We start from the raw sequence: 25,839 nt of genomic DNA on the forward strand, positions 1-25,839 counted from the left end.
CCGAATCCAACTAACAATGGACCGAGGCTTACCCCGAAACCGAAAGTACCGAGATCTGCGGAGTAAAAAGCAAGCCTCTTCTCTACATCTAAGATACTTTCTGCTCTTCTTGTAACACACCTGAACTGTCGATTTTGAACCCTGACCCTCCTTCACCCCGGATCTGCGCGCTTGGCTTTTCCCCGCAATATGCCTGTTTCCTCCAATTATCCCCCGGTCGACATCCCCAACGTCGACCTCTGGTCTTTCCTGTTCGAACGAGAGGACCGGCCATACCCTGATGACAAGAGTAAGATGCATACCGCTACGAGCCCATTGTGAACCATCAAGTCTTCTTACTGACGCCGCACGAACTCCAGTCCTCTACCAGGACGCCGAAACTAAACGTCATTACACCTACAAGACCCTCAAGGATGCCTCCCTGGAATTCGGTAAAGGCCTCAAAGCCACCTATGACTGGAAGAAAGGCGATGTCCTTGCTCTCTTCACACCCAACTCAATCGACACCCCAGTCCTGACCTGGGGAACCCTGTGGGCCGGCGGAGTCGTCTCCCCCGCAAACCCAGCCTACACAGCCGAGGAACTAGCCTTCCAACTAAAAAACTCCGGCGCAAAGGTCCTCGCGACCCAGCCCGCCGTCCTGTCTGTTGCTAAAGAAGCCGCGAAAAAGGCCGGGATCCGTGAGGATCACATTATCCTGCTTGGTGACCAGCGTGACCCGGAAGCCCGGTTTAAGCATTTTACCTCGGTGCTTAATATCTCTCGTGCGACTCGGTATCGCAAACAGAAGATCTCGCCTGAGTCTGATGTCGCGTTCTTGGTTTACTCTTCTGGTACCACTGGTGTTCCTAAGGGTGTTATGCTGTCGCATCGAAATATCGTTGCCAATATTATGCAGCAGGTTGCCGGTGAAGGTGGTAATTTGAGTTGGAATGGTGGCCCGGATGGCAAGGGAGATCGTGTTCTGGCATTTTTGCCATTCTATCACATTTACGGTACGATCAATGGATTACTGAGTAAAAAGCTTGGACTGAGTCGCTGACTGCTGATTTAGGATTGACTTGCCTGATCACTCAGGCTTTGTACAAGGGCTACCACCTGATCGTCATGTCAAAATTCGACATTGAGAGCTGGTGCGCACACGTTCAGAACTATCGTGCCACATTTAGTTATATCGTGCCCCCCGTAGTGCTGTTGCTGGGCAAGCACCCGGTGGTTGAAAAGTACGACCTTTCCAGCCTGCGCATGATGAACTCTGGCGCTGCACCACTTACCCAGGAGCTGGTGGAGAGTGTATACTCGCGCATCAAGGTTGGTATTAAGCAGGGCTACGGACTCAGTGAGACCAGTCCTACTACTCATTCGCAGCGATGGGAGGACTGGCGCGAGCACATTGGCTCTGTGGGTCGCTTGATGCCGAATATGGAGGCGAAGTATATGACTATGCCGGAGGATGGCTCTGAATCCAAAGAGGTTAATGTCGGCGAGGTCGGCGAGCTTTACCTCCGTGGTCCGAATGTCTTTATGGGATACCACAAGAACCCGGATGCAACCAAGGAGTGTCTGTCCGCTGACGGCTGGTTCCGAACTGGTGACGTCGGCTACCAGGATGCCAAGGGTAACTTCTTCATCACTGATCGAGTGAAGGAGCTTATCAAGTACAAGGGCTTCCAGGTGCCTCCTGCTGAGTTGGAGGGACTCCTGGTGGACAACGAGGCGATTGATGATGTGGCTGTGATTGGTCTTGAGAGCGAAGCGCATGGATCCGAGGTTCCGATGGCTTGCGTGGTTCGCAGTGCGAAGAGCAAGTCCTCTGGTTCTAGTGAGAAGGATGAGGCTGCCAAGATTGTTAAGTGGTTGGATAGCAAGGTTGCTCACCACAAGCGTCTACGTGGTGGTGTGCGGTTCGTGGATCAGATTCCTAAGAACCCTAGTGGGAAGATCCTTCGCCGCATGCTGAAGCAGCAATTCAAGGATGAGTTGAAGGGCCCCAAGGCCAAACTTTAGATTTTCATGCACTGATAGAAATTGAAATTTTGAACATGTACACAAGACAACACCATCTACTCCAAGCTACGGACATGACTAGAAGAGCAATAGGTGAAGCATTCTACTTTGTAATTCCAATTCTAGAATGAAAGAAAGATCTAATTGGTCGTGCCAAGAATCGAACGTGGGATCTCTGGAAACTAGATTCCCTCGCTCTAAATCTAAAAATCTTCATTTGTATACGAAGTCACATACATAACGAGATTCCCAGATTGCATACCAAGCCACGACATTTTCAGCTCGAAAACAAAGCAAATCCCACCAAATAAAAGCCAATGCAACTGAAGCAGACATGAAATATCTGCATATTAGACATTGAAGCAAAAAATCCACAGGAAGTGGGTCAAAGTCCTTGAAACACTCAATTCGTTAGCTCCGTTCCTTTATATCCCTTTTTTTTATTATTTTTTTAAGGGAGAGTAATCAAGCCCCCCTAGATGGCCTAGTGGTAATGAGTGTCAAGTCAGGTGATTCTGACGCGATCCATAACCCTGACTGACTGGCGGACCAACATGGTAGTGAGTGACGAAGGATCCCCTGGCTCATACGTTGCCCACATGAGTGGTCTAGGTGAGGTTGGAGGTCACCTGGCTCATGTGCCCAACGCGGGCATTTGCTTTTTGCTTCTTTGATCTTTGATACTATTCAGACTTTGTTGCTTGTCTTTCTTCCACCAAGACTTGCTCTGTCCCTTCCATAGGTGCCTTTCCACCAACTCACCTTTTGACACTATTCAGACTTTGTCTTGCTGGACGATCAATAACGTTGACCGTGTGTATTCTTTCCTTTTTCCAAAATAATTTTTCTTGTATAAACTAAATCATAGAGTTTGAATACATTGGTAGTCAGGGCCAAAAGGCCAATCAAGCCATTTGAATAGGCAAACATTCAACTACTCAAGGGAAAAACCTCTTCACCATTTCATCAACATCCTCTTCCGCAACAGCATCAATCTTCTCAGCAGCAACCTTCTCCACGGCCTCCTCAATTTCAACATTGCCATTAACAAGATCAATCCACCCCTCAACATCAGCCCGAGCAAGCAACTGATCCGCAACAATAGCCACATCCTCCCTCGTCACGGTGCCTTTAGCCTGACCAGTAATGCCAAGGTCCACCTTCCTCGTCGCAGGATCATCCTTCAGGCCACCAGGTCGCAGGTTAATAGCCTGGAATGGGCGGGGGTCTTCTTGCTTGCGCTTTGCGGCGAGAGCGGTCATGTACTCGTCTGCCTCCAGCTTGGCTGCGGCGTAAGTGGGAAGAATCTCGGTTTTGGCGGCCATGACGCTTGCCCAGGCGTCGTCGGTCATCCAGCTTGGTTGTTTGCGACGGCTGCCGAGCCAGGAGACCATTAAAAATTTGGAGACGCTTGGGTAAGCGAATGAAGCCTCAATGAAGTGTTTGGCTGCTTCTTGGTCAATTGCTATTGTGCGAGCTGGGCCGCCTTTTCCGCCGGCTCCTGTTGTAATTGTCAGTTTTGTTTGAGTTGTATTATTCGGTTTTTAATTTTTGTAGCGACTCCCAGGTTCTATATGCATTTCTCTGCATCTAGATAGAACCCATGGGTTTGTGGGAAGTGGGGTGAGGGGCACCTACCAGCCGACCAAACTACATAGTCTGGCTTAGTCGAGTCGAGGATCTTCTTGGCATCCGTGGCGCTTTTAACGTTCTCCAGACTGGAGATCAAGACACTAAGCTTGCCCTTGCGACCCTTGCCGAGATCTAGGATCTCGCTCTCGTGGTCGGGGTTGCGCACGACGCTGGTGACACTCCAGGAACGGTTGAGGAGGAGTGGGGTTAGGTATAGGGCGACTTTGCCATGGCCACCGAGAAGAAGAACGTGCATTTTTGACAAAGTTGAGTCTGTTTCTTTAGAGAAGTTGTTGGGAGAAGTACAGGTGGGGAGGTCAATGGATGTCTCGGAAGCTCTGCGGGGAGCTTCATTCAGCTATGACGTTGTGGGTTGTACAAGGATCTGATTGGATTTATAATCGAGATTCGGGTATAGTAATATGTACGAAGTAGTGAGCTTGAACAATCATCGAAAAAAGCAAAATTGATTCTTCGGAATGATCTTTGTCTTTATTCAATTCGCTAGCTGGAATCAATGGTCTTCATGAGCTGATCGCGGTCCAGTGGGCCCAGACGAAGTAGACAGTATGGAATCCAACAGGACCCATTCATCCAACAACACCTAATTACCAAATCCAAGTTGACTAGTCCATTTAGGATATTTAGCAAGAAGCACCAGATGGCACATTCTCACACTCATCGCTAGCCGATCCACCAGTCACGCTAACATCAGACCAAGTCCAGTCAGAGCAGGCCCCATCAGCACAAAGGATATAGACCTCGGTCGCATCACTCTCAACGGTACCGGTGATCTTTTCCACGGTAAGGTCGGTGATGGGAACACCATCGGTTGGAGTGCCAGTTGGGTCGCCATTCTCGTAGTCCTGCTCGAAAACGATGCCGTAGTCGGTAATGCCTGAAAGCTTGATGTTGGAGAAGGTAACACCAGAGACGGAGCCAGTGGTTCCAGAGTTGGTCTTGATACGGATTCCGTTCTCAGAGTTCTTCACAGTCGAGTCGGAGATAGTAACGTTCTTAACAGTGTTGTCGGAGCGTCCGCCAACGGAGCCAATGGACAGTCCGTGACCACCGGAGCAAGTACCACCGGTGAAGACAATGTTCTAGAGAGTATCAGCTAAGTCAATCAAGTTTTCTTTTGGGTGTACTTACTGTGCCAGAGTTGACTGCCAGACAATCATCCTGGTTCATCACAACAGCGTTGCGAATAGTCACACCGTTGCTCTCGCCGACATCGAAAGCATCAGTGTTATGTCCACCATTCGCGTCTCCATCGGAGTCATCAATCGTGATTCGGTTGAGAACGAGGTTGTTCGACTCGACACTGAAGGCCTGGACGGGCGTGTTCTTGACGTTCAGACCGGTGATGGTTGAGTCATCCAGGTCATGGGCATAGAAGAACTTGGGCTTCGTCTTGCCACCGTTAGTACCCTCGCCATCCCACCAACGCTCTCCTCCACCGTTGATAGTGTGGTTGGAGGTGCCAGCAACAATGATGTTAGAACCCGAGATCTCAATGAGGGGTCCATCCCATTCCTCGTATCCGAAGGTGGTCTCGCCGTCGAAAATGACCTTTAAGGAATAGTGTTAGGTCCTGGCTAAGGCACCGGGGTAGATTGATAGGGTCATACCTTAGTACCGGAGGTCAGATCTGTCAGGTCAAGTGTCTCACCGGCAGGCACCTCGATATTATCTAGCACAATCGTGGTGCAGGACTTCTTGCTAGCGCTCGCGCTAGCAGCTGAGGTGAAAGTGCAGGAGGTGGCTCTCTTCATTTGCGAGACACGAGAAGGAGCCGGTGCAGCGGCTGCCATGGTGGCGCCCAGGGCCAGCATGGACATCAAAGAAGTGCGCATATTGTATATTGGTCTGATCAACAGACGGTATAAAGAACGAAGATTGAGTCTAGCTCAAATTAACAAAAGGGAAGAGAAAGGAGAGAATGAAGGTTGAAGAGAACAAGAAACAACTAGGCGCAGCAGCATCTCAGCATATGTAGGAGTCGTGATATTAGCCTCCATAACATGAAACATTGACAAAGGATCGTCCCGTCCATCCGAGACTCTTCGCATTCTACTCAGGCACAATCTATGAACTCATCTAACCGAAGCCCTGACAGACACTCCACACGGTCTATCATAACCTTGTGAAGAATAGTCTTTTCTTTATGTGGTAATGTCCCGAGCCGATCTCCATGGATGTCAGGGGAAAAGTGGAAATGGCTCCTGAATTTCGGAAGATAATCGGTAAAATCAAGGTCTCGGTCGGGATGAACAGTTTCACCATCAGATCATCTTGCATTCTGAACCAATGGGCTTTATCCACCTAGACCTGTGAACAAGCATGCGCTTGAGGGTGGGGCAATGCTTGGCTTATCATTCAATCAATATAAAGCATGTCTTAGTTTGGGGTAATTGAGTGTGGCTGAGTTTAACTTCTTTAGTAAGACATTTGGGAGAAGACTTGTCCGGGCAATCTATATTGATTGCTTACCAGTGATGTCAATGGCAGCATTTATCTGAGAAAACCAGGTAAAGTCAAATAATGGTCGAATACCCAAACTCCGCCCTGACTCAGGAGAAGCTAGATTAAATAAATCGCTGCAGGATTGAGATGTAATTGACAATGTATGCTGTACAGCCTATCACGCTTTCCGTTTATTAATGTTCACAAAGACAAAACTCCCCATTTTCAAAGTCGCGATTATTATCCTTCATCCGAACACTTCGCTCTTTCATCAGCGCAAGCCTATGTTCCTTCGCCTCATCCATCGTCATCAACGACCCAATCATCTCCGAATCACCTTTGTCCTCCCTCCAATCCTCTCTTTGCGGAGGAACGTTTGCAGACGAGATGACCCGCCTGTGAGGATCCACAAGAAACAGTGCAAGAATCTTCCTGTGTCCCGATTTGGTCCGATCTGCCAGTGCAAATGGAGAGACACAGTGTTGCAGAGTATTCGGGAACGTGATCAATCGGCCTTCTTTGCAGACGACGTTTCCGTCGAGTTGAGTCTTGTTAGATACGTTGTGTCCGTCGGTTCCGGGTGGGAATCCGTAGACGACCTGCAAGAATTCGTGGAGGTCTTGCTCATAGTCGAATCCGTAGAAATCATCCATAGCTCGGTGGCGGAAGGCCAATGTGCTTTCTGTGATATTGGCACTGTCGTAGTAGTAGATTGCCGATGCGCAAATTCGTTCATTCTAATGGATTTTAGCAAAGAACGAGGCATTAGGAGGAAGAAAGTTGCTAACCAATTGGCCCTCTATGTGCCAGGTGCCACCCTCATAGTCGGGCTTCTCCGGTGTCAGCTCGATATTTGCTAGTTTCACAATCACCTGGAGGTTCTGGTCCTTGAATTGCTCTCGCAGATTAACGGCTTTGTCGTAGTAATCTAGCGTGTACGTTCTATCGAACCGGCCTGGCTCGGGCTGCTTGATCGGTCTGGAAGCTAACCAAGCCCAATGGTCCTCACCATGTTTGTCTTCATCATAGTCTCCCTCTGGCACCGTTGGCTCCGGCTCGAGAGGTTCACCGTACTCGACTCCCGTGTACTCGATTCTGTGTCGGCGATCGGAATCTCTGTTTGTCAGACTCATGTTCCAGAGAGGAATCGTTTGCGCAATGATCTTTTCAACGACTTCGTATAGCGCTCGGTGTTTGATAGGATGAGCGTTGTTGATGTACGATAGGATTCGAGAACCACCATCCTTTGTCATTTCGACGTCGCAGGGGAGCCATTGGAATTTTCGGCTCATAACCGTGGGACTCTCACCCCTGTCTGATGGCAGTGGCGGAATGCTTGAATCTTTCTCTAATGGGACTGGGATCGGTTCACCTTCTCCCATACTACCGAGGCAGTCGCCTAGGCCAATCACACGGTCTGGTAGAACACGGGTTCGGCCGTAGATAACTGGGAACAACGAAGGATGGACCAGGTCAACAACTTTCTGATCAGAGCCTGGATGGTAGTCTTTGTCATTTTCGGGTATATTTTCCAAGGGGGCGACAGCGTCTTTCAAAGCCTGTTGGATCTGCTGAGAGATCGCAATGTCAGACTTGACCACGCCAGAATCGAAGACGTAAATGGCTCCTTTGTCTTGATGGATTCTAGCTTTCCATTGAAGCTCGTCGATTATCCAATCCATCATCCTAGAGGATACATCCTGGCCACTTTGGGAGACCTCTTCACGCCATTTGGCAGTGATTTGCTCGTCAAAAACCTGTGGAGAGTCAGAACAGAAATCATAATACAGACGCAACCAGAACAAACTTTTTTATCCCACGCAGGCTTGTCGGATATGTTATTCATCACTCGCATCATCAAGATTTCTCTGTGAGTAAAAAGAAGGCTGCAACGAACCCGTCAGTCCCAGAGCTGGACGCGATTTCAAGGCCAGTACTTACCGCGTCCATTCGCTATTGCAGTAGCTTGGGTCTAAGGCATTCTCAAATTCTACTTCCTCATGCCTTGCAGACCAAGGAATTGTGTTACTCTGGGGCTTCTGTATCAGCTTCAGGTTCTGCAATCAAAGAGGGGGATCCTGACCTTGTAATAGAGATGGACGTTGAATCCTGGCATCTCAAGTCGCGGGTTCGCGACCGGGTCGAAATTGGTTCCTGACATGTTGAGTCGCGGGTTTGCAACTGTATTGAATTTAGCTGCATGAGCCTGACTATATAGTCTTTTCAAGAGACGCAGACGCAGCATCTTGGCAGTATTGATGCAAAAACAGTGCAGGCTACAGTAGCGACTAGAGAGGACGCCTAGATTTACGCTAACCTGAAATAAGGGCCTGTTACAAAACTAGACTTGGCAGTTTGATATCAACTCATTCAGAGTTCATTGACTTGAATCGAGCAAAGTAAATAGTTTGAACCATATATAAGGTAGACTTACGTACTCACGTACCTACTTACAAGTGCATATAGTATCAGGTTGTTGCTGTTGCTGCTTTAGTGATCACTTCCACTGCCGAGCGTTGATCACGTGAGTGAGATATCAGTACATAAGGATCCACCCAAAGCGCAGCCTGGTAGGCACTAGGCAGCAGAGGGCTTGGCGAATCTTGACAGTAGGAGTTTTGCAAGAAATAAAATTTTTGAAATAGGACCCTGTTTCTGTATTCAAAGGATACACATCTCAATGTCTTAAGTCCAGCTGTCTCTCAGCATAGTACTGGTATCTATCAGCCATTACATGTCGCAGTCGTTTCCCGTAAACGATAAACCCGAAGGTGCCAAGCAGAATGGCAGTCATCAAATCTGCAATTGTCACAAACACGTTTTCCAGGCCAACTTCCTCGATCCACGGTGTAAGAGAAAATACCAAAGCAGTTGCAAAAAGATTGCGGATGAAACTGACTCCAATCAGTGAGTCGGCAACGATCTAAAAGGGATTATTAGAGAACGACTCAGCATTTCAGACAGGGGAGGTTTAGATTCATACCTCTCCATAAGCATCAGTGATATAGGTTAAGGAAACACTGCTGGCGGGCGCATTTCCGAATGCACAAAGTGCAAATCCTACGGCCAAGACCGGCCACGGAGCGCCCCTGCTCAAGCCTAGGCCAAACATCAGTATCCCTGCCGGGACAAGAGGAATGAAGCCGGCAATGACCCAGAGGCGCATCTCCGGCTCATAGATGCCTTTGTTTCGTCTTGCGAGGAAGAGGATAATCCAGTCACTCAGTGGGCCCGTTATAAGGACTCCCAGGCTTGTCCCAATGAATGGAGGGAGGCTCATGAGACCTATCTGGGATGAATTGAAGTTGTATGGTGGCAAAGCCATATATGATGACAAAGTGGTGATCATGATTGTTGAACATGCTGTCATAGCACCGTATATGAGGGCCATGAAAAAGACGGATGGGATGGTGAACAGAATGAAGAAAGGCTGGTAGCTATGCCGAAGAAAATGGTGTAGTGAGCCCTGGGGTCTGGTGAACGGCACCAGACGCTGTAGGTATGTTTTCTTAGGGATAGAAATGTCGATCTGTGGTAACGCTGTATGGGAGTTGGAGCCAGTTAGTGTCAAATAATCTCCAGCCTTGTCAACTTTCTCATCGTCCTTGGCTGCTGCATATGTCCCTGATGTCTCGAAATCTCTCTCGGATGTTGGGTTACCATCGACCACTCCAGCAGATATCTTGTACAAGCTTTCCTCGTAGAAGAAAGCGAAAGCAACAAAGCAGACACCAAAAAATATGGCCATCCACCACCAGACCATCCGCCACCCTTGAGCAATAGTGATATAGCCCGCCGCCAATGGCGCCAAATTAGCACCGCTGTACATGAACCAGACGTAGACACTATTTATCAACCCACGTTGGTGAACAAAATAGATATCTGCAACAGTCATCTGGACAATGACTTCGGATAGCGCGCCAAAAAAGCAGCTCAAAATGTTGACCATCATAAGATCGACAACTGTTTGCATTTTTGCCGACCATATGCAGATGGCGAGCTGCGCCGCGGTGCTGACCAGATAGACAGGACGTCGTCCCAATGCCAGGGCAAAGGGAATCATGAAAAATGCCCCGATACATAAGCTTCCACATCCGGCTGCATATGAGTCGTCGAGTATCTCGAAGCTAAAGCCGAGTTGGATGTTCATATCTGTCCAGGTTGGTGTAGCGGCGTCAATTCTTCGGCGGTCAGCGAAAGCATGGTAGAAACAGGACAGGGTATACCTACAGCGCCCAGACCATGAATGAATAAAAAGATGCCAGGAAGAAATTGAGATGCTTGCGCCATAAAGGCCAGTTCTGTGAGTTCGCTATGTCAGCATGTTGTCTCGAAGCAGAGAGAAGGGAAAGATAGCTCCTTACTAAAGGATCATTTGGGTCCGATGAGGGACGAGGCTGTAGGATTATCTCGCCATAGGTGTGCGCATAATCAGTACTCTGTAAATTTTCAATTCGAGCGGTACCTGGCGGCCAGGCTGGATCACGGTTAACTGCACTGCCAAGGGCCATGTTTGCTCATTCAGCATGGATTAAGGAGATGAACAGTTTCAGCGACTTTGATCTGAACTCAGGAATTGAGCCGGTCTTTATACCATTTGGCCATTGCTAAACGTATTCTGTGGTACTCCGTTGCGTTTCTTTATCTCTGGTGGGAATAGATAGCCTTCAGACTATTAGCAACATAATGTGTATCCTATGAGGGCGTATCTTGGCGCGAGTGCCTATTGGCCAATGCGGCAAATGGTGAGGGGTGGACCGTGCACGGTTCTTCCCCGCGAAAGTTTACTTCTATCTTGAAATCGTTAGAAACCTACGGAATAGGTTACGTTTCCTATCGGATCGAGTGGCAATACTTGTGTGTCATAGAGTAGATAAAATGCAATAAGTTGTGAACTTGCCTAGGGTAGGTATTAACACATGATCATCACTCGACTCTCCCCAAATTTAAAGATACAGTGACATAGGCAAACATCAACTTGATTATTCATATCGTATCAAATATCATGTCATGTTTAAACACCTCTCAATGCCATATAGGCTCCCGTGCTTGGCACTAATTTCTCCAAATATCTTACAGATCCAAGCCTGTTGAGCCATGTCTTTCGTTTCCATACTTGCCATAAGCAAGGGCCAGCATATGCGTCCTAAAAGTCGCATATCAATATCCAATGTCTTCTTGGCTGTTCCCATGAGATCTTTCAGAGACGACTGATGGCAGTCGTGCGCTGGTAATTGACGGCAAACTACTCGGTGACAGAATATCTCCATTCCGTATAGATCAGTAGCAGCAATTAAAGTTGTACGCACTACACGGCGCAAAACAGTGCCAGGTACTTGTGCAAGCTTAGCTATTCGCAGAATGTCTTCAAATTTCTGCTCTGGTTAGCACGTTTGCCTTGGCCGAGGATGCATATTTGGAGATGTCCATACCTCCCTGGTCCGTCGTAAGTGTTCACGTATGCCTGTCATATGGGAGATGCTTAAGGGCAGGTCTTGTGAGCTTTGATCCAGGATCTCCACTTTGAACCGAAGCTTACTACACTCATGAATGAAATCCAGGGCCCTAAGGTTCTCAAGGTCATCAAGAAGTTGTTCGGCTGGGTACCGAGTGTCCCAGACTCGGGGTAAGGTATGGTGCGCTGCCTGGAAGAGTTGGTCATAGAACATGTCAGGGCTCTCGCCGCCGAGGAAGTATTTGAATGAATCTTTGGCATCTGGTCTCTCTGGTATTATCCCCAAATTGCAAGCACTATCTCTGCTATGAGCCATTGTCGGTGGGTCGACTAGAGTGGGACTTACAGAGTGAGAAGCAACAACTGCTGCGACAGCGGAGGAAGTCGGTCGATTGATAAGTGATTTCCATTGGACAGCTGTTTGGAGCTACGAAAGAATGACACCAATCCCTGAAGGTGTATTGACGTAGTGGCGTTATTGTTACCAAATTGTGCTTCGTAAAATATCATGAGATAGAAGAGAGTCAAGATCGCGTCAATGGTCTCGTTCATCATCGGTGCTGGCGTACGCAACAGTCGCGACAATTCGCTTAGAGCGTAACAATAATGCACTTCTCCCGCTTCTGCTATTGGTGTCAAAAGATTGTCGTTGTGTGGATGTGTCTTCTGCTGTAGCTGAAGTTCTTTTGCCCCCATAGCCATGATCATGTGCATCACGCTAGAGTTGCATTTGGCTATTTCTTTGTAAATGTACGCTGGAGCGCTCCACTCCCAAGCTTTCCCGTAGTTGAAGGTGAGAGTGCAACGAGGAAAGAATTGGAACAGCTCCCGGTCCTTAAGGCCAAGTATGACGGAGTTCTGTAGGGGGATATGGTCGGTCCCCAAGCTTCTCGTGAGAGAAGGCTCGTAATTATAGATGGAATGACTTAGGTTGATCTTATAAGCGGAACTTCCTGTCATAACAGGCGAAGAATGGTGGACCAAAGGTTGTAATGAGCGACATTTCCCGCGCTGTCTTACTGCTTTGCGTGCTGATCGCCGAGGAACCGGCACCCAGTCCCAATCACATTTCACATGACCACTAGTACAGCGCAGACACTCTGGTCTCCGTTCGTCACATTTCAATTTGCGCACACGGCAAGACAAACAGCCTGTTTATACAACTGTTAGATGACGAGTGTATTGCATTCTAGTGGATACTGACCATTTTTAGAGCGAGGGGCATGTCTTCCCGACATATTGAATTATCTGTCTGTGTAATCAATCGGGTTAGCACAGTTAGACGAGGTCAAGTCGCTTAGAGAAGAGGAGTGACCAGGTGATAAGGTGTGGAGACGCGGTGAACACCGACTTACTCCGTGTTATCTGTAGCCATTTGCCGCATTAGCCAATCACAGATCGGCCCCATATTTCCGAACCCGAAGTACATGTTGGCTTTCATACATGGTCTAGAAAAGATTGAGCTGCAATGCCTTCCGTCCTGTACGGCCCTATAAATTGGGTTCCAGGTGAGTCTATGCGATGATTTCTCTTGTCGCTTCCCTACACACTGTCCCCGGATCGCAAGCCATGAGAACTATTATCCCTGCACAAGCTGACCTCAGTCAAATCCAGGACAAAATAGATGGCCTGGCAGACACCCACAAAGATGATTTATGGCGTGTGAATAAACAGGTACGTTGATGAATATCTCATTCGAGAGCTCGTAAGTTTTTTAAGATTTTATCCCCCCCACTAGATTCACGGGAACCCCGAGCCACATTACAAAGAGGTGCAAGCCCACGACAACATCTGCGGATTACTGGAAAGCCTTGGATATGCTGTCACGCCACACGCATACGGAGTCCCGACAGCTTTTCAAGTCGAGTTCGGCACCGGAGGAGGACTCGTAAGTTACAACGCCGAATACGATGCCCTCCCCTGTGAAAGTGACGGATACCATCATGCATGCGGACACAATCTCATTGCCACCTCCTCAATCGCCGCCTTCCTATTTACCGCAGGCGTGATCAAAGACACGGGGATGCAAGGCCGGGTCCGACTGCTGGGTACCCCAGCTGAAGAGTCAGGTGGTGGCAAAATCGACTTGATCGATGCTGGTGCCTATCGCGGTGTGGATGCTAGTCTTATGGCCCATCCATCCAACGATATTGAATCTTTCGATGGTATCAGCTGTCCAAAGACTCTGGCCATCAACTCGGTCAAGATCAAGTTTCATGGGAAGGAGGCCCATGCAGCAGCCTCTCCGTGGGCTGGAATCAATGCACTTGACGCTGTTGTTGCAACATACAATAACATTGCGATGCTCCGACAGCAACTTCCCTTGACGGAACGTGTTCACAGCATAATCAGCAATGGTGGCGAAAGACCAAACATCATTCCGGGACTTGCGGAGATGGAACTCTATGCGCGGGCTGCAACCGATGCGGAACTGGAAACGCTTTGCAAACGACTTGAAGGTTGCATTCACGGCGGCGCGCAGGCAGCCGGATGCAAAGTTGAATTGACATGGTGAGACCAACCTTTGTTGATCTTGTTGATCAGGCTAACCTCAGTCAGGGATCGAGCATACAAAAACCTACGAAACAATGAGACGATTGCAAGGGTCTTCAGTGACTCCATGCGAGTCATGGGGAAAACATTTCAACACAAATTGGAAGATAGTATTGGAGGCTCAACTGATCAAGGTAGCGTTTCCCTTTTCAAGTCAAGTGGCTGCATGGCTGTATTTTTAAATCTGTCTGCTTCTAGGAAACGTGACCCACGAGATCCCCGGTATTCACCCGATGTTTGTTATCCCTACCCCAGGGGGTGTTACCGGACCGCATACATCTGGATTTGCAGAGGCAGCAGGCACATACGACTCGTTTCTGCGCGCATTAGACGTTGGAAAGGGTCTTGCAAGTGCCGGTTATCAGATTCTGGCAGATCCCGAACTGAGACAGCAGGCTTGGGACGAACATGCAAACAAATGACTTGATGTTATAAAAGTATCCATGGAAAGCCACATTACCTTGAGGCTTGAACATTGGAATCAGGACCTAAATTCACTTTGTATTCTAGGGACCGATCAAAATCCCGTGATGATATCCAGCCAATCATAAGTGTATTGACCCCGGACTGAGATTTACCTAGTGGGCCTAACTCTGGGCGTATATTACGTCATGATTATGTCACATGTGTACCCCTTGCAAAGGGGCAATTATAGATACCATGTGTTTCAATTCAATGTTTATACCTGGGAGCCCAAAATATAGATGCAGATGCAGAGAAGTTGACCTATTTTCAGAAGTGAGGCGTAGTCTTGGACGAGTGCATTTTGAACTGTTGACTACTCCACCGGGGCAACAGGAAATTATATATCGGGCAACTCAAACAATTGCAGGACATCGGATTGTATCCGCTCATGAATCCTGTGATTTTAATATCGAGACCTTGGAAACACATTTAAACCTTGGAATATTATATGGGAGCTTCAACGTTCTAGATTTTCTTGATTTTGTGTCTGTTTGGAATTAATTATCCTCCAATCGAAAGAGGCTCTGGAGGATCATTCCGGTCCTTGGAAAAAGCGGGAACCAACAGGGCATTATTCAACCAACGGCCGTTCCAATTTCACCCCCCGATGATCTCTAGGGCTTTGGGATCATGTCTTTCACAATTGAGCACCGCATGGCATTCAGGAAGATCATTCCGATAAGCGAGAACTCCAATCAGAATACAAGGTCGCCCACCAAAAGATCAGCCAGAAATAATTGATCGCACACTTGAAACAACGGCGCGGGGCCTTCAATTACAATCTTCCCTTAGGGCGGAGCCAGAAATTGGGATTGGTGGCCTGGCACCCACCATACTGGATCATACCTCCGGCCCCAACGTTCCTCCTCAATCTTCTTAGACTTTTGCAAGAACACAAAATCGCTGGATCTGGGCCCTAGAGCTCGAAGACCGATCGATATGCACGCTCTCCCGTCGATCAATATTCAAGAATCAAAGATTCAACGGATCCATGAATTCATGATTCGCGAAGTATAGATACTGACTTTTTAGCGAGGGCTCAATACGAGATTTCACATCGATTTAATCAATATTCCGAGAAGTGTGATAGATCGGAAATTAATATCGAGCTGGAGAGCCTCGACTCTGGGCCGTTTTGCAAGTGCGAGTATCGGGAAATGGAAGGTACTTTTGTGTATCGTTACCGGGTGGAGTCAATACCGGCTGCCCCACCAGGTACAGCTGCAGGTACTTTGAGCTTTAAAATCCAATTCCTTCAGCTCCCCTTTTTACAAATCATAAAATCATGATGATTTGAGAAAGTCTATTGAACACAATATCACAAATCTGGCTGGATCAGAGAAGTAGAGGTGCAGAGGAATCATGCATGTGCATATCAGAATTACAAAAGGATTCCGCTCTAAGACTAGTCAGGGGCACCGTTTCGCCAGCCAATCCACGGCCCCGGGGAAGTGGAAAGGCAATCTTTAGGCCCAAACTATGATGATTTGGGCAGATGGGTCAGGTGCGTGGAGGTAACAAAAACAACGGCGATGCGGGAGCAAGCTGACTGTGTGGACCCAACAGCGACGCACTAGTCCCTCTTACCCAAGCGAATTTGTCTGCTCCACTATTGCCCTTTTTTTCTTCGGTCCACCACTACGAGAGGAGAAGGTTGTCCGCGGGATCCAGAATACCTGGGCAAAGCTTACGGGCTGGGTCCTAACAACGGCTGTCAATCTTGGCTCCAAAATAACGCGAGCCACGCGCTAAACGAAGTTTGCTCCTTCTAGCCTTCTCCGTTAGATTATCTGCTCTTATTCTTGTCCGTGCTCATGATCTCATAGGTTCCACCAGGGCTGGGATGAGATCCGGATTCTGGATGCATATTCATTAATCGATGATGCAACACCTGGGTCGCGTCGGAAGAGAAATCAAAACAAGCAATTACTCTCCCTGTAGCGCCGAAGAGGGCTCTTCACCGTGCGAAGCTCCCATGGATTCAGGTGACCGGTTGCTCTCCTTGCAAATACTGCGACCCGCGTAGGATCTACGGCATGGGCGTCTGCCAGCGTGGCACAGCATGTCAATAGCATGTAGAATATGCGCGACGGAATCAACCGTGCTGCACGACGCAGGAGACTCTCGGAGAAATAACCTGAAGATTACAGTGGCTAAGATGTATTTTTATTCATGAGCTGGCCTGCAGGTGGCTGAAGATACCCTGCAAGCCATCTGATGGACGAATGGCCGAGATCAATTGCATTGTTCAAGTTTGCCGCCCTGCAAGGGGAATGAGATATACTTCATGCATCATGGGCCATGGATAGTGTGGGCAGTGTTGGTCAAAGTCCCCACCGATTGTACCGAAGTTATCGGTTTTGAGATCAGCTGCTTTGTCTATCCATCTGGAGATCGGTCAATCCAGTTCGCATTGGCAGGGTTCCCGTGCCCAGACTCTCGGAAACAAGCTAGTGGTTTAAAATTGACCTTCCTTTTTCTATGCAATTCCCGGCTATGAACTCCCGAATGAAAGAGATGGGGGATATCAAATTAACTTTCAACAGTAAACAAGCCCCGCGCCGGTATGGGTAACCTCTCCATCCTTAATTATGAAGATAAAACATCACAATCATTGGACGCGACGGGGATGCTGCAGTGGCGCTCAGCCCCAGGTTCCACATGCCGCACGAGGAAACTTACAGCGTATTTACGGTATCATTGGACATCCTGCAAGGGACCCGTAAGTCATTGGGTCCACGGGGTTATTATTTAATAATTCTCGATAAAACAGTAGGATATTGTGATGTAATCAAAGTATTGTACTGTATTCTTCTCCATGTCTCGACTCCCCTCAATCGTATCCATGGATGCACCTTCGGGTAGTCCCTACCTCATGGGCATTGCATGGTAAATAAACAACTTGTTGCTCAAAACTTCATGTGCACAACATAATCGATCGAGTTGTAGAACAGGTGGACACTCATATCGGGGACGATCCGGATCCAGATCCCTTTTTGTTTAAGTCAATTTTGACTTTTGGGATTTTTTTTTTTCTGTGATTTTTCTAGCGTCATACAGTCAATACAGCCTTGTTACCCGTACCTGGACACTTTTCTCCCCATTCTCAATCTCCAATCATCGCATTCCTTGATGAGGTCGTCCTGTCATATTTGACTTTTCTTTTTCCTTTTTACTGATCGCTATTCCTCACGCTCTTTAAACCTATCGATTGCACTTCCAACTCAGACGCCCCCGATCATTACCTGCACGCCGACTCCTATCCCGCCCACTCGTTTCCTCGTGTGATCAATCAATCCAATTCGCCGGCCACTTCGCCCCCTCAGCTATATTTGATTGGTGCTCGAACCCCCTACAATCCTGCTTGCCCATCCACGGAACGCGAATAAGAATAGATCAATCGCGGGGATTATTCTTTACACACACAATTTCCCATTCAGGAGTCAGCTCTTTCCTCCAACCAACTTGACCTGGCGCTTAATGGTCATGCCGCTCTTTTGTATACGTGGATAAGCATTGCATAGTGAGTATCTGGGAAGGAGATATCTACAATCCCAGAGACTAATGTGCTCTGCCAGTCGGTAGTCACTCGTTGCCCGTCGTTCAACCCGCAATACGAACTATACCCGCTCGTTCCCCTATCATAAAATCCCACAAACCGATCCGATGATGAACCGCTTTCGCAAGAATAAAAAGGCGAAGGAGGTCAAGGACACACTGAACGAGCTAGAGAATGGTCCATCCACATCTCCATTCAGCTTGAAGCTGTCGAAAAAGAAGGATTCAGCGGAGGAGCTACCAAATTTGGACCTCTTAGCGGACGCTCTTCCACCATCAGACGACTTCCGGACCAGTCTGCTCATGCCAAAGCTTTCTGCTCGGTTCAGTATGTTGAGAGAACAGGACGACCCGGCCTCCAAGATCGGCAAAGCTAGTGACGACAGCGTCCTGTTCCCCAAGCGAGCTTCGCGATTGAACCTCTTTGGACACAGCCCAGCAATGCTTACAGATATTGACGAAGTTTCCTCAACTGACGGCAGCCGACCTTCTATGGTCTTGGGCCGTACCGACTCTTATGCATCTGGTGGTGATGGAGGTTACGGAACCGACGATGACCGATCACATAATGGGAGCATCATGAGCCGAGCTCGTCGAGCCGAAGGAAACAATTTGTTTGGTGGTCGTCAGAAAGTATTCCGCATTCCAGTGCGGTCTCCCGGGGGGTCTTCACCCGCCACTGAGAGCCCGCTAGGAATGGGCAAAGCAGTATATGATCATGACTTGAACATGTCTGCTTTCCAGCGGATGAGACTGCAAGAAAAGCAAGATAGAGAGGCAGCGGCAGCAGCAGAAGCAGCGGCTCTCGACATCGCTACACCGGACTCCGAAGACACTCCTTCTATTTCATCTGCAAATCGGACCACCTTATCATCAACTGCATCTGGCCCCACAGCAAATGCACGCTTCTCAACCGCAGCGACTTCGATTGATGAGTCTCAATCCATTGCATCTCACCTGCAGCCAACAGGCCCACCGCACACCGCTCCAACTCCAGAATTCCAAATGGATGCCCGCCCACATTCTGGCATGTCGAACCCAAGAACTGGCTCGGTTCGATCTCGTCGTTTGTATGGCCAGGGTCTGACACAGAACGTGCAAAATCAACAAAACTCGACCTTGCATCGCCTTGAAAGCCTCAGTCGTCAGCGATCTGGTACTCCGGATCTTCTGCCTTTGAACCGCAATTACTCCAGGAGCGCCTCCAACCTTCGTGACCGACTGCAAAAACTTGCTATTGCTGAGCCATCTGGCCCTGGGCCCAACAGTCCTCCTTCATCGGCAACTTCGCCAAAGCAACAGCCTTACATTGAACTGCCTCCTAAGGAGCGCATTTCCCCAACAGGATCCTCTTTCGGTGCCCCTCCACTGAGCCCCCCTTCTAGCGAGACCGACGATAGTCACTCCTTGCTGGCTGCAGCACTGAACCCAGAAGACCACGGAAAAGCAACAGCAATGGGTCTGTTCAACAGACCAGCTACCGGTTTTGATGAGCAGCAGTTCGTTCGCCGCCAGCTCCAGTTGCACCAAGGCCGAGACACCCCTCCTCCCCGACGACCTGCTTCGCCCCCTCGTGCCATGCCAACCGACCAGCCAGGCCGTCTCCGCGGACTTTCCAAGTCCAGCTACCGCTCCAGAGCCGAGTCAGCCTCCTCGCACTACAGCAGTGATGCGCACCATGGCATGGAGAGCGTGGAAGCGTCTCCCCGTGTACCTGGTAGCAGAACTTTCTATGCTGCCTCGACCACGAGCGATTCGGGAGATGAAGGAGATGATCGCCGCTCGTATGAAATGTCTTCAGTGACATCTGCAGCCACGGATTACGGTAACGCCCTCTACCACCCCAGCGTTACACCTAAGCCGCCTACCCCCACAGGGGACCTTCTTGAAACTCTGCCAGAAGTGCGGTACTCCGATCTTGGTGACCTGAAACCAATCGACGAGAACGAAATTCCGGAAGAGACACAGCCCTCTGACATCGCTGGCTCTGTGACTCCCGAACGTCCAGACTCTCCGACCATCCAACCATCTGGATTCGGCATGGATGGTATTCGGTCGCACTTGCGGTCTGCCAGTGACAAATCTTCAATCTTCCGTTCCCAGTCCCCAACATTGCCCGTGGGTGAGTCAGACTTGAAGAAGCTTGAGCCTCAAGTGTCTGTTGTTGAGGTCCAGCCCAGCCCCACGGCAGAGAATGAGGCTCACGTCGATACTGTTGCCGAGCTGACCGAGCCAGAAACCTCGAGCACCCGGGATTCATCTAGACAGTCCGCCGAGGTCACAGCTAGCCGTGGCAGTGAAGACTCCTCCGATGGCGCTATTTCAGAGAATGTTCCGTCTTGGAAGGACGAGCTTGCAAACCACCACCGTCGAGATGGAAGCACCGAGACTCAAAGAGAGCGTGAAGAGTTCGCTATGGAGATTGCTGAGCGACGCCGGAAGATCCAAGAGAAGCTCAGAAGTGTCGCAGAAAGCGAAAGTCGCTCTAGTAGCCCCACTCCAGGTCGACAAACCCCCGACTCCCAGATCAAGGCTGGCAACGCTTTCTCCCTATTGAAGCACAAATCAAGCAAGCAAGGCGTCTCTAAGCATGATCTATATGGTTACAGCTCTTCTACTCCTTCTCTTGGTACAGAAGATTCGCCGCGCGAGGAACGGCCATCTCTTTTCAGCCGCCATTCCAATGCTAGCGCTCCCCAAGTCTCAGAACGTTCCCTCCGGTCTCGCATGCCTACTCTCAGTCGTAGCGCATCTCGAGAGTCAAGCCGCAGTCGTGGCACGTCCCCGCAGCCTGGGTTCCGGGCCCCAAGAGATCGCTCGAGCTCTGATGCTTCCGGAAGATCCAAAAGTCGCACCAGATACCGCGACCGAGATGATCTCGAAACTGTGGAGGAGGGTGCGGTCATCGCCCATGAGAACTTTGTTGTCCCTGAAAACTTCGAGCCACCAACACCTGCTTCAGTTGCTGGCTCGACCCGTCCATCCATGGAGACCTCAGAGCATGCTCCTTTCGACCGATCTGCTTCGGCCGCATCGGGCAGATATCGCAGTGCTAGCCGATCCGGAACTCCTAGTTTCCAGTACGAACGACCATTCCAATTCAACCAGGCATCTCATCCACCTTCTATGATTGGTGCTCCGCCCCGTCCCTGCCCTGCTACCCCTGCTTACTCGGCCAACGCCACTCCTCCGCTGAATGAGATTCCCTCGGATCAATCAACAGCCAGTCTCGCTGCGGCCAGCTCACAAAGCCTGCCCCAACGTGGCCCGGGCAGTAATATGCTTCAGAAGCGACCAGTGAACAAGAAGACCATTTCCGAGCCGACGTTCGTCTCATGTACTTCCAATGTCCCCACAGTTGGTCTTCCAGGAGGTCCAGCCCCGACTGCGACTCCCCCAGTGCCCCCGATGAACCCCCGCCGTCGCCGGGGCACCCAGACCATTCTTTCCGCATTCAAGGCCGATTCGCGTGTCTCATCCCCTGCTCCTAGCATTAATGATGAGCAAAGCGTCTTCCCAGATGATGAGAAGCGCCCTCGATCGCGCAGCCGTCTTCGCAAGAAGTCGATTGAGGGTGGTGAGCGGGCCCGTCAAGAGGCAATGAGTCCTGTCCCCGATATCCCACACTACCCACCTCCTGCTGTTCCTGTTGATGGTGGCATGTTCTAATCCCGAGAGCCATTCTTTATATTGCCTTTTCTTTGTGTCTTTATCGTCCCGAAGCACATATCCATTTCCCTCATTATGCGAGAGACCTCATTGGTCTAATTTCTTTGACTTGACATTTCACGACCTTTATACCATCTGGGTGCATTTACGAGCGTCTGTCTTCTATCATGCACCATCCTTTTGCTTTTTTTTTGTTTTCAATATCCAGAGCAGGTGCAACCAGGTGTATTTCCAGTTCCATGTTACATATAGTCCCTGTGAATAATGAATTATCCAGAAGATCAAAGGTGCCTGTCCCGTAAAGTTTGTAAGCTTATCCAGAATTGCGCCCAATGGTAATAGGTATATGTATTACATTTGAACGTCGAGAAATGCAAGTGGTGATTGACGGATCTACGCATCACGTGCAATGGGTTGCCCTTGAAAGTTGGCATGCATATTGGACAATCAGACTAACGGAGGATTCTACCAGGTCTGAGACTGGACCGTTAAACAGTGAATTGAAAACCTATGTATGGAATTAAGGGCGATACAATTGATTCTGTGTTAGTGTTGCATTGAATTCCTGGAGTGAGGCCGTGGAATTTGCAAATATACATGCGTACCTTTAACCAGATCGGGCTAGACCAATTCCCCTACTATTTAATATTCCGGGAGAACATTACTCCGGCCCACGATTTCTCCTTCCACGCACTATCCTTGCCTACCACCACGCACGTGACTACGCTTCCCATTTCGAGCCCCCTTCTGTCCTTTCTTTTTTTCTTTTCAATATGGCTCCAGCTTCTTCTCGCCTTGTGCGTGATCTAGACTCATCATATTTTGATTCTCCTGAAAGAATGCACTGGTTAAGTAGAATGACAGCCGATAGCCTTGCGAACTGGGGCGTGCGGCAACTTCCCAAACAATGTGACTGGACTCTACGAGAGATCCTCAACCTTGAAGAAAAGTATGGGTTTCGCACTACCAGATGGAGCTACAACAGGATACATGGATTTCAGCCAATAAATCCTTCAGCGGGGAGCTTTGATTGTGCTGTTAAGAAAGACGAAATTCCTGCTCATCTAGCTGATGTGAAAGCCCATTTTGGTAAGTTACTCAGTATACTATTTCCACAACTTACCAGCAAATGCTAATTCATATACAGATGAGGATGCAACCTGGATATTTTGCAAGGATGGAAATGAGCGTGGGATGAAAGAGGTTCCTGGTGAGGGTCGGGAACATACTATCATTAAGGAAGCAGTGGAGTTATTGCGTAAGGTTCTTGAGCCTGGCAGTTCACCTTCAGAGGCCGACGACCTACACGACCATACAACAACTCACCTTGAAGGGAACAAAACCTCTTCCTCTAGAACCTTGTCCATTCCTTCATTCCCTGACTTTCCATACCTCAACATCCCACCTGGCGACACCGGACCTTTATCCGAACCACCTGCTTACAGTGAAACTGATAACCTGCGTGCTTACACTGGTCCCTTTGAACCCATAACTACTGCCACAAAGCCAGTTCTTGCTTCTCCTCCTCCTTACTCTCCATCTCCCTCTACCGACGCGTTTCCCATCAACGCTGTTCCGGTTATCATCATCTATCCGCCATCCTCGGCGCCTCCCCCCTCTGCAGCAGCGCCTCCCATCAATCCCCTTTCTCTTTCTCCCATGTCTTCTCTTTCTTTGCCGCCAACCCCCCTTCCCCTTCAACAATACCCTCTGTTCCCTCAAAGAAAACAAAAGGCAAGAAGGGGAAGAAGGGGAAGAAGAAGGAGAAGGCAGAGAGAAAGGCGAGCAAGATGGCCGCTGCTGCCACCACCACCACCACCACCACCCCGGCGGGGCCCTCCACCGACGAGGGTCTCGACCAACCCCAAACACCTTCCTCGACGTCGACGGTGATCAATACACCGGTCACCGGAGAGATGTCATCGTCTCCCTCGGCCCAGCAAACCCCCCTCACCTTCGAGGTATGTTGTAGCTCTCTTGCTAACCTGATACGTCCTTTATACTAACTTGAACTCACAGGCCACCTTGGCAGCTTCTTTTGCTAAGGTCGAGGCTACTGGTGAGGTGGTGGTGAATGCCGAGTCAGAGACCCTGGCTTCTCTTCCGGCCCCGCAACCTCTCACCTTCGAGGTACGTTCAGCTCACTTTGCCTTCAATACTGATATATTAACTGACATGACTGTTATAGACCACCAAGACGGCTCCTGCTGTCGAGGTCGCGGTCACTGGTGACGTTGCGGTCGACGTCGAGTTCGGGATGCCGCAATCTCTCTTGGCAGGGTCACCTCTCACCTTCGAGGTATGCTATTGCTTTTTGCTTCCCTATTTGGTCTCAATTACTAACGTGATTTCCAGACCACCCCAGCAGTCTTTTCTGCTGAGGTCGCGGTCACTGGTGATGTGACTTCTGTCGAGATGGAGATTGCGGCATCTCCCTCCGCACCACCCACCACGAAGGTATGTTATGCTTTTCTCCATTTCATTATGCGTTCAATTGTCCTAACAACTCTGTTTACAGCCCGCCGAAGCCGCTACATATGCCGACTTCGACCTCACGATGTGTCCAGCATACCCACCATACTGGCATATCACCTGCCACGGAAAGTCATATTTCTGTTGGCAGCGTGAGGACGGTCATATGGAGCCTGTCGACGTGGCTACCCTCGAGCGAGACGACACCGTCCTGAGTTGTCTCTTCTACCCACCTTGCACACAGCACCAACCGTCAAAGTCATGTTGGTGCCCCGAGTGCGTGGGCAGTCTTCGATTCTGTTGCTGTTACCATTACCCACAGTACTGCAACTACCCCTTCCCACCAGTGCCTGCTCCTATGGAGCCTTGGTGGGCAGAGCAGTGGCGGTATGAGCAGCAGAATCTGAAGGCTGAGGACCAGCGACCTGTGGCCAAATCGCAGGTTCTGGAGCCTGGGAAGATGTCAACCGCGGCGTTCGTCCCCGAGGGCAAGAAGGTGGAAGTGGTGGAGCCCACCTCGGTGCTGGAGAGTGTGGTAGCTGCCGACAAGCAGCCCACCCCGAAGCCCGAGAGTGTGGCCGAGTCCGCCTCGAGGCTGACAACGCCGGTGGAAAGCACTCGGAAGAAGAAGAAGAAGAAGGCCAAGAAGAAGTCGGGCAAGAAGTCTTCACCTCCCCCGCCCCTCCCCCCCTACTCCTACTCCGCCCGGGCCTGTCACACCCGTTCTGAAGAAGACTTCGGCCTTTGAAGTGCCCATGCCCACAGAGGCGGCCGCCCTCACGCTCTTTGAGTGTGAGGAGATGCGTCGACCCATAAGTGGTGCCTCTGGGTGTTTCACTGAGCCACCCGGCTTCCTTGACCTTCCTTCGCTCTCACCGTTTGTTTCGACCCGGCGGGCTGCGAGCCATATCCGCCGTGTGTCCTGGCCTCTGAGCCGGCTCAACATCGATGAACGCTATGCGTGAAGATGCTGAGACGTGGAAGTGGTCGAGGGTGCAGGAGGGATGATGGAGTTTGAAGGTGGTCCCCTGTAACTGGGGACGGTTTGTACGATAGCTTTGTGGGCAACGGATTTGATCCCCGTTTGCCGGTGTATTTTAATGGGTTGAAAGGACCTGAAAATCCAAGATATTATGTCTCCTGGAAAGGGGATGGCATGTACGATAGCTGAAGGTTTGTGAGCAACGGATTTGATCACCGTTTGCTGGTTTGTACAGGTGAAAAACCTCAAAAATCCAAGATACGTTGTTCCGTCTCAAATGTTTCTGGTCTTTGAATGCGTAATTGGACTTGTAGATTGGGACTGTTAGATCAAGTCCGAGTTTATCATCGATGTTATTAAGTGCTTTGACTTCGTCTTCGCCCCTTCCCCCTGACGTCCTTCTTGATCATTGAAGCCATCATCTTCTCGCCTCTGCCCATGGAAAACATATCAGCAGAGGCATCCTATGAATAATGTTGGTTTACAAGATGTGATAATGGGAATAGCCTCACTGTCGGTAATGAGGTAGTGTAGGGTATGAAAATGACAGGAGTGTTGGTCTTGCTTATTTTAGGCCTGG

General features: G+C 49.5%; 10 protein-coding genes across 10 annotated transcripts; 5 read left to right on the forward strand and 5 right to left on the reverse strand.

The window, feature by feature from the left end:
• Positions 1 to 189: 189 nt before the first annotated feature.
• On the forward strand, positions 190 to 2,007 carry N7503_001084 (acyl--CoA ligase; the record flags this gene model as incomplete). The annotated part of the gene is made up of 3 exons (XM_057060645.1): positions 190 to 289; positions 360 to 995; positions 1,055 to 2,007. The coding sequence occupies 3 exons, from the start codon at positions 190 to 192 to the stop codon at positions 2,005 to 2,007; spliced, it is 1,689 nt and encodes a 562-aa protein (XP_056927568.1).
• A 938-nt stretch (positions 2,008 to 2,945) lies between these two features.
• Positions 2,946 to 3,895, reverse strand: N7503_001085 (uncharacterized protein; the record flags this gene model as incomplete). Its single annotated transcript, XM_057060646.1, has 2 exons — positions 2,946 to 3,508; positions 3,646 to 3,895. The coding sequence occupies 2 exons, from the start codon at positions 3,893 to 3,895 to the stop codon at positions 2,946 to 2,948; spliced, it is 813 nt and encodes a 270-aa protein (XP_056927569.1).
• A 388-nt stretch (positions 3,896 to 4,283) lies between these two features.
• Positions 4,284 to 5,495, reverse strand: N7503_001086 (glycoside hydrolase family 28 protein; the record flags this gene model as incomplete). Its single annotated transcript, XM_057060647.1, has 3 exons — positions 4,284 to 4,742; positions 4,792 to 5,211; positions 5,271 to 5,495. The coding sequence occupies 3 exons, from the start codon at positions 5,493 to 5,495 to the stop codon at positions 4,284 to 4,286; spliced, it is 1,104 nt and encodes a 367-aa protein (XP_056927570.1).
• Positions 5,496 to 6,299: 804 nt separating this feature from the next.
• N7503_001087 (DUF4246 domain-containing protein) lies at positions 6,300 to 7,960 on the reverse strand (the record flags this gene model as incomplete). The annotated part of the gene is made up of 3 exons (XM_057060648.1): positions 6,300 to 6,842; positions 6,894 to 7,862; positions 7,913 to 7,960. The coding sequence occupies 3 exons, from the start codon at positions 7,958 to 7,960 to the stop codon at positions 6,300 to 6,302; spliced, it is 1,560 nt and encodes a 519-aa protein (XP_056927571.1).
• An 822-nt stretch (positions 7,961 to 8,782) lies between these two features.
• Positions 8,783 to 10,616, reverse strand: N7503_001088 (major facilitator superfamily domain-containing protein; the record flags this gene model as incomplete). The annotated part of the gene is made up of 4 exons (XM_057060649.1): positions 8,783 to 9,028; positions 9,089 to 10,286; positions 10,336 to 10,406; positions 10,470 to 10,616. The coding sequence occupies 4 exons, from the start codon at positions 10,614 to 10,616 to the stop codon at positions 8,783 to 8,785; spliced, it is 1,662 nt and encodes a 553-aa protein (XP_056927572.1).
• A 1,249-nt stretch (positions 10,617 to 11,865) lies between these two features.
• Positions 11,866 to 12,262, reverse strand: N7503_001089 (uncharacterized protein; the record flags this gene model as incomplete). Its single annotated transcript, XM_057060650.1, is given in 2 exon segments — positions 11,866 to 11,890; positions 11,907 to 12,262. 2 exon segments carry the CDS (start codon positions 12,260 to 12,262, stop codon positions 11,866 to 11,868), a joined length of 381 nt encoding a protein of 126 aa, XP_056927573.1.
• Positions 12,263 to 13,129: 867 nt separating this feature from the next.
• Positions 13,130 to 14,535, forward strand: N7503_001090 (M20 family metallopeptidase; the record flags this gene model as incomplete). Its single annotated transcript, XM_057060651.1, has 4 exons — positions 13,130 to 13,234; positions 13,299 to 14,071; positions 14,120 to 14,247; positions 14,312 to 14,535. The coding sequence occupies 4 exons, from the start codon at positions 13,130 to 13,132 to the stop codon at positions 14,533 to 14,535; spliced, it is 1,230 nt and encodes a 409-aa protein (XP_056927574.1).
• Positions 14,536 to 18,244: 3,709 nt separating this feature from the next.
• N7503_001091 (uncharacterized protein) lies at positions 18,245 to 21,805 on the forward strand (the record flags this gene model as incomplete). Its single annotated transcript, XM_057060652.1, has 1 exon — positions 18,245 to 21,805. One exon carries the CDS (start codon positions 18,245 to 18,247, stop codon positions 21,803 to 21,805), a length of 3,561 nt encoding a protein of 1,186 aa, XP_056927575.1.
• Positions 21,806 to 22,578: 773 nt separating this feature from the next.
• Positions 22,579 to 25,025, forward strand: N7503_001092 (uncharacterized protein; the record flags this gene model as incomplete). Its single annotated transcript, XM_057060653.1, has 7 exons — positions 22,579 to 22,894; positions 22,953 to 23,383; positions 23,530 to 23,766; positions 23,825 to 23,935; positions 23,994 to 24,104; positions 24,161 to 24,262; positions 24,324 to 25,025. The coding sequence occupies 7 exons, from the start codon at positions 22,579 to 22,581 to the stop codon at positions 25,023 to 25,025; spliced, it is 2,010 nt and encodes a 669-aa protein (XP_056927576.1).
• A 7-nt stretch (positions 25,026 to 25,032) lies between these two features.
• Positions 25,033 to 25,242, forward strand: N7503_001093 (uncharacterized protein; the record flags this gene model as incomplete). The annotated part of the gene is made up of 1 exon (XM_057060654.1): positions 25,033 to 25,242. One exon carries the CDS (start codon positions 25,033 to 25,035, stop codon positions 25,240 to 25,242), a length of 210 nt encoding a protein of 69 aa, XP_056927577.1.
• Between the last annotated feature and the right edge of the window lie 597 nt (positions 25,243 to 25,839).

Source organism: Penicillium pulvis, assembly GCF_028828015.1.
Source record: "Penicillium pulvis strain IBT 33274 chromosome Unknown contig_10_segment0_segment0, whole genome shotgun sequence".
Taxonomy (NCBI): domain Eukaryota; kingdom Fungi; phylum Ascomycota; class Eurotiomycetes; order Eurotiales; family Aspergillaceae; genus Penicillium; species Penicillium pulvis.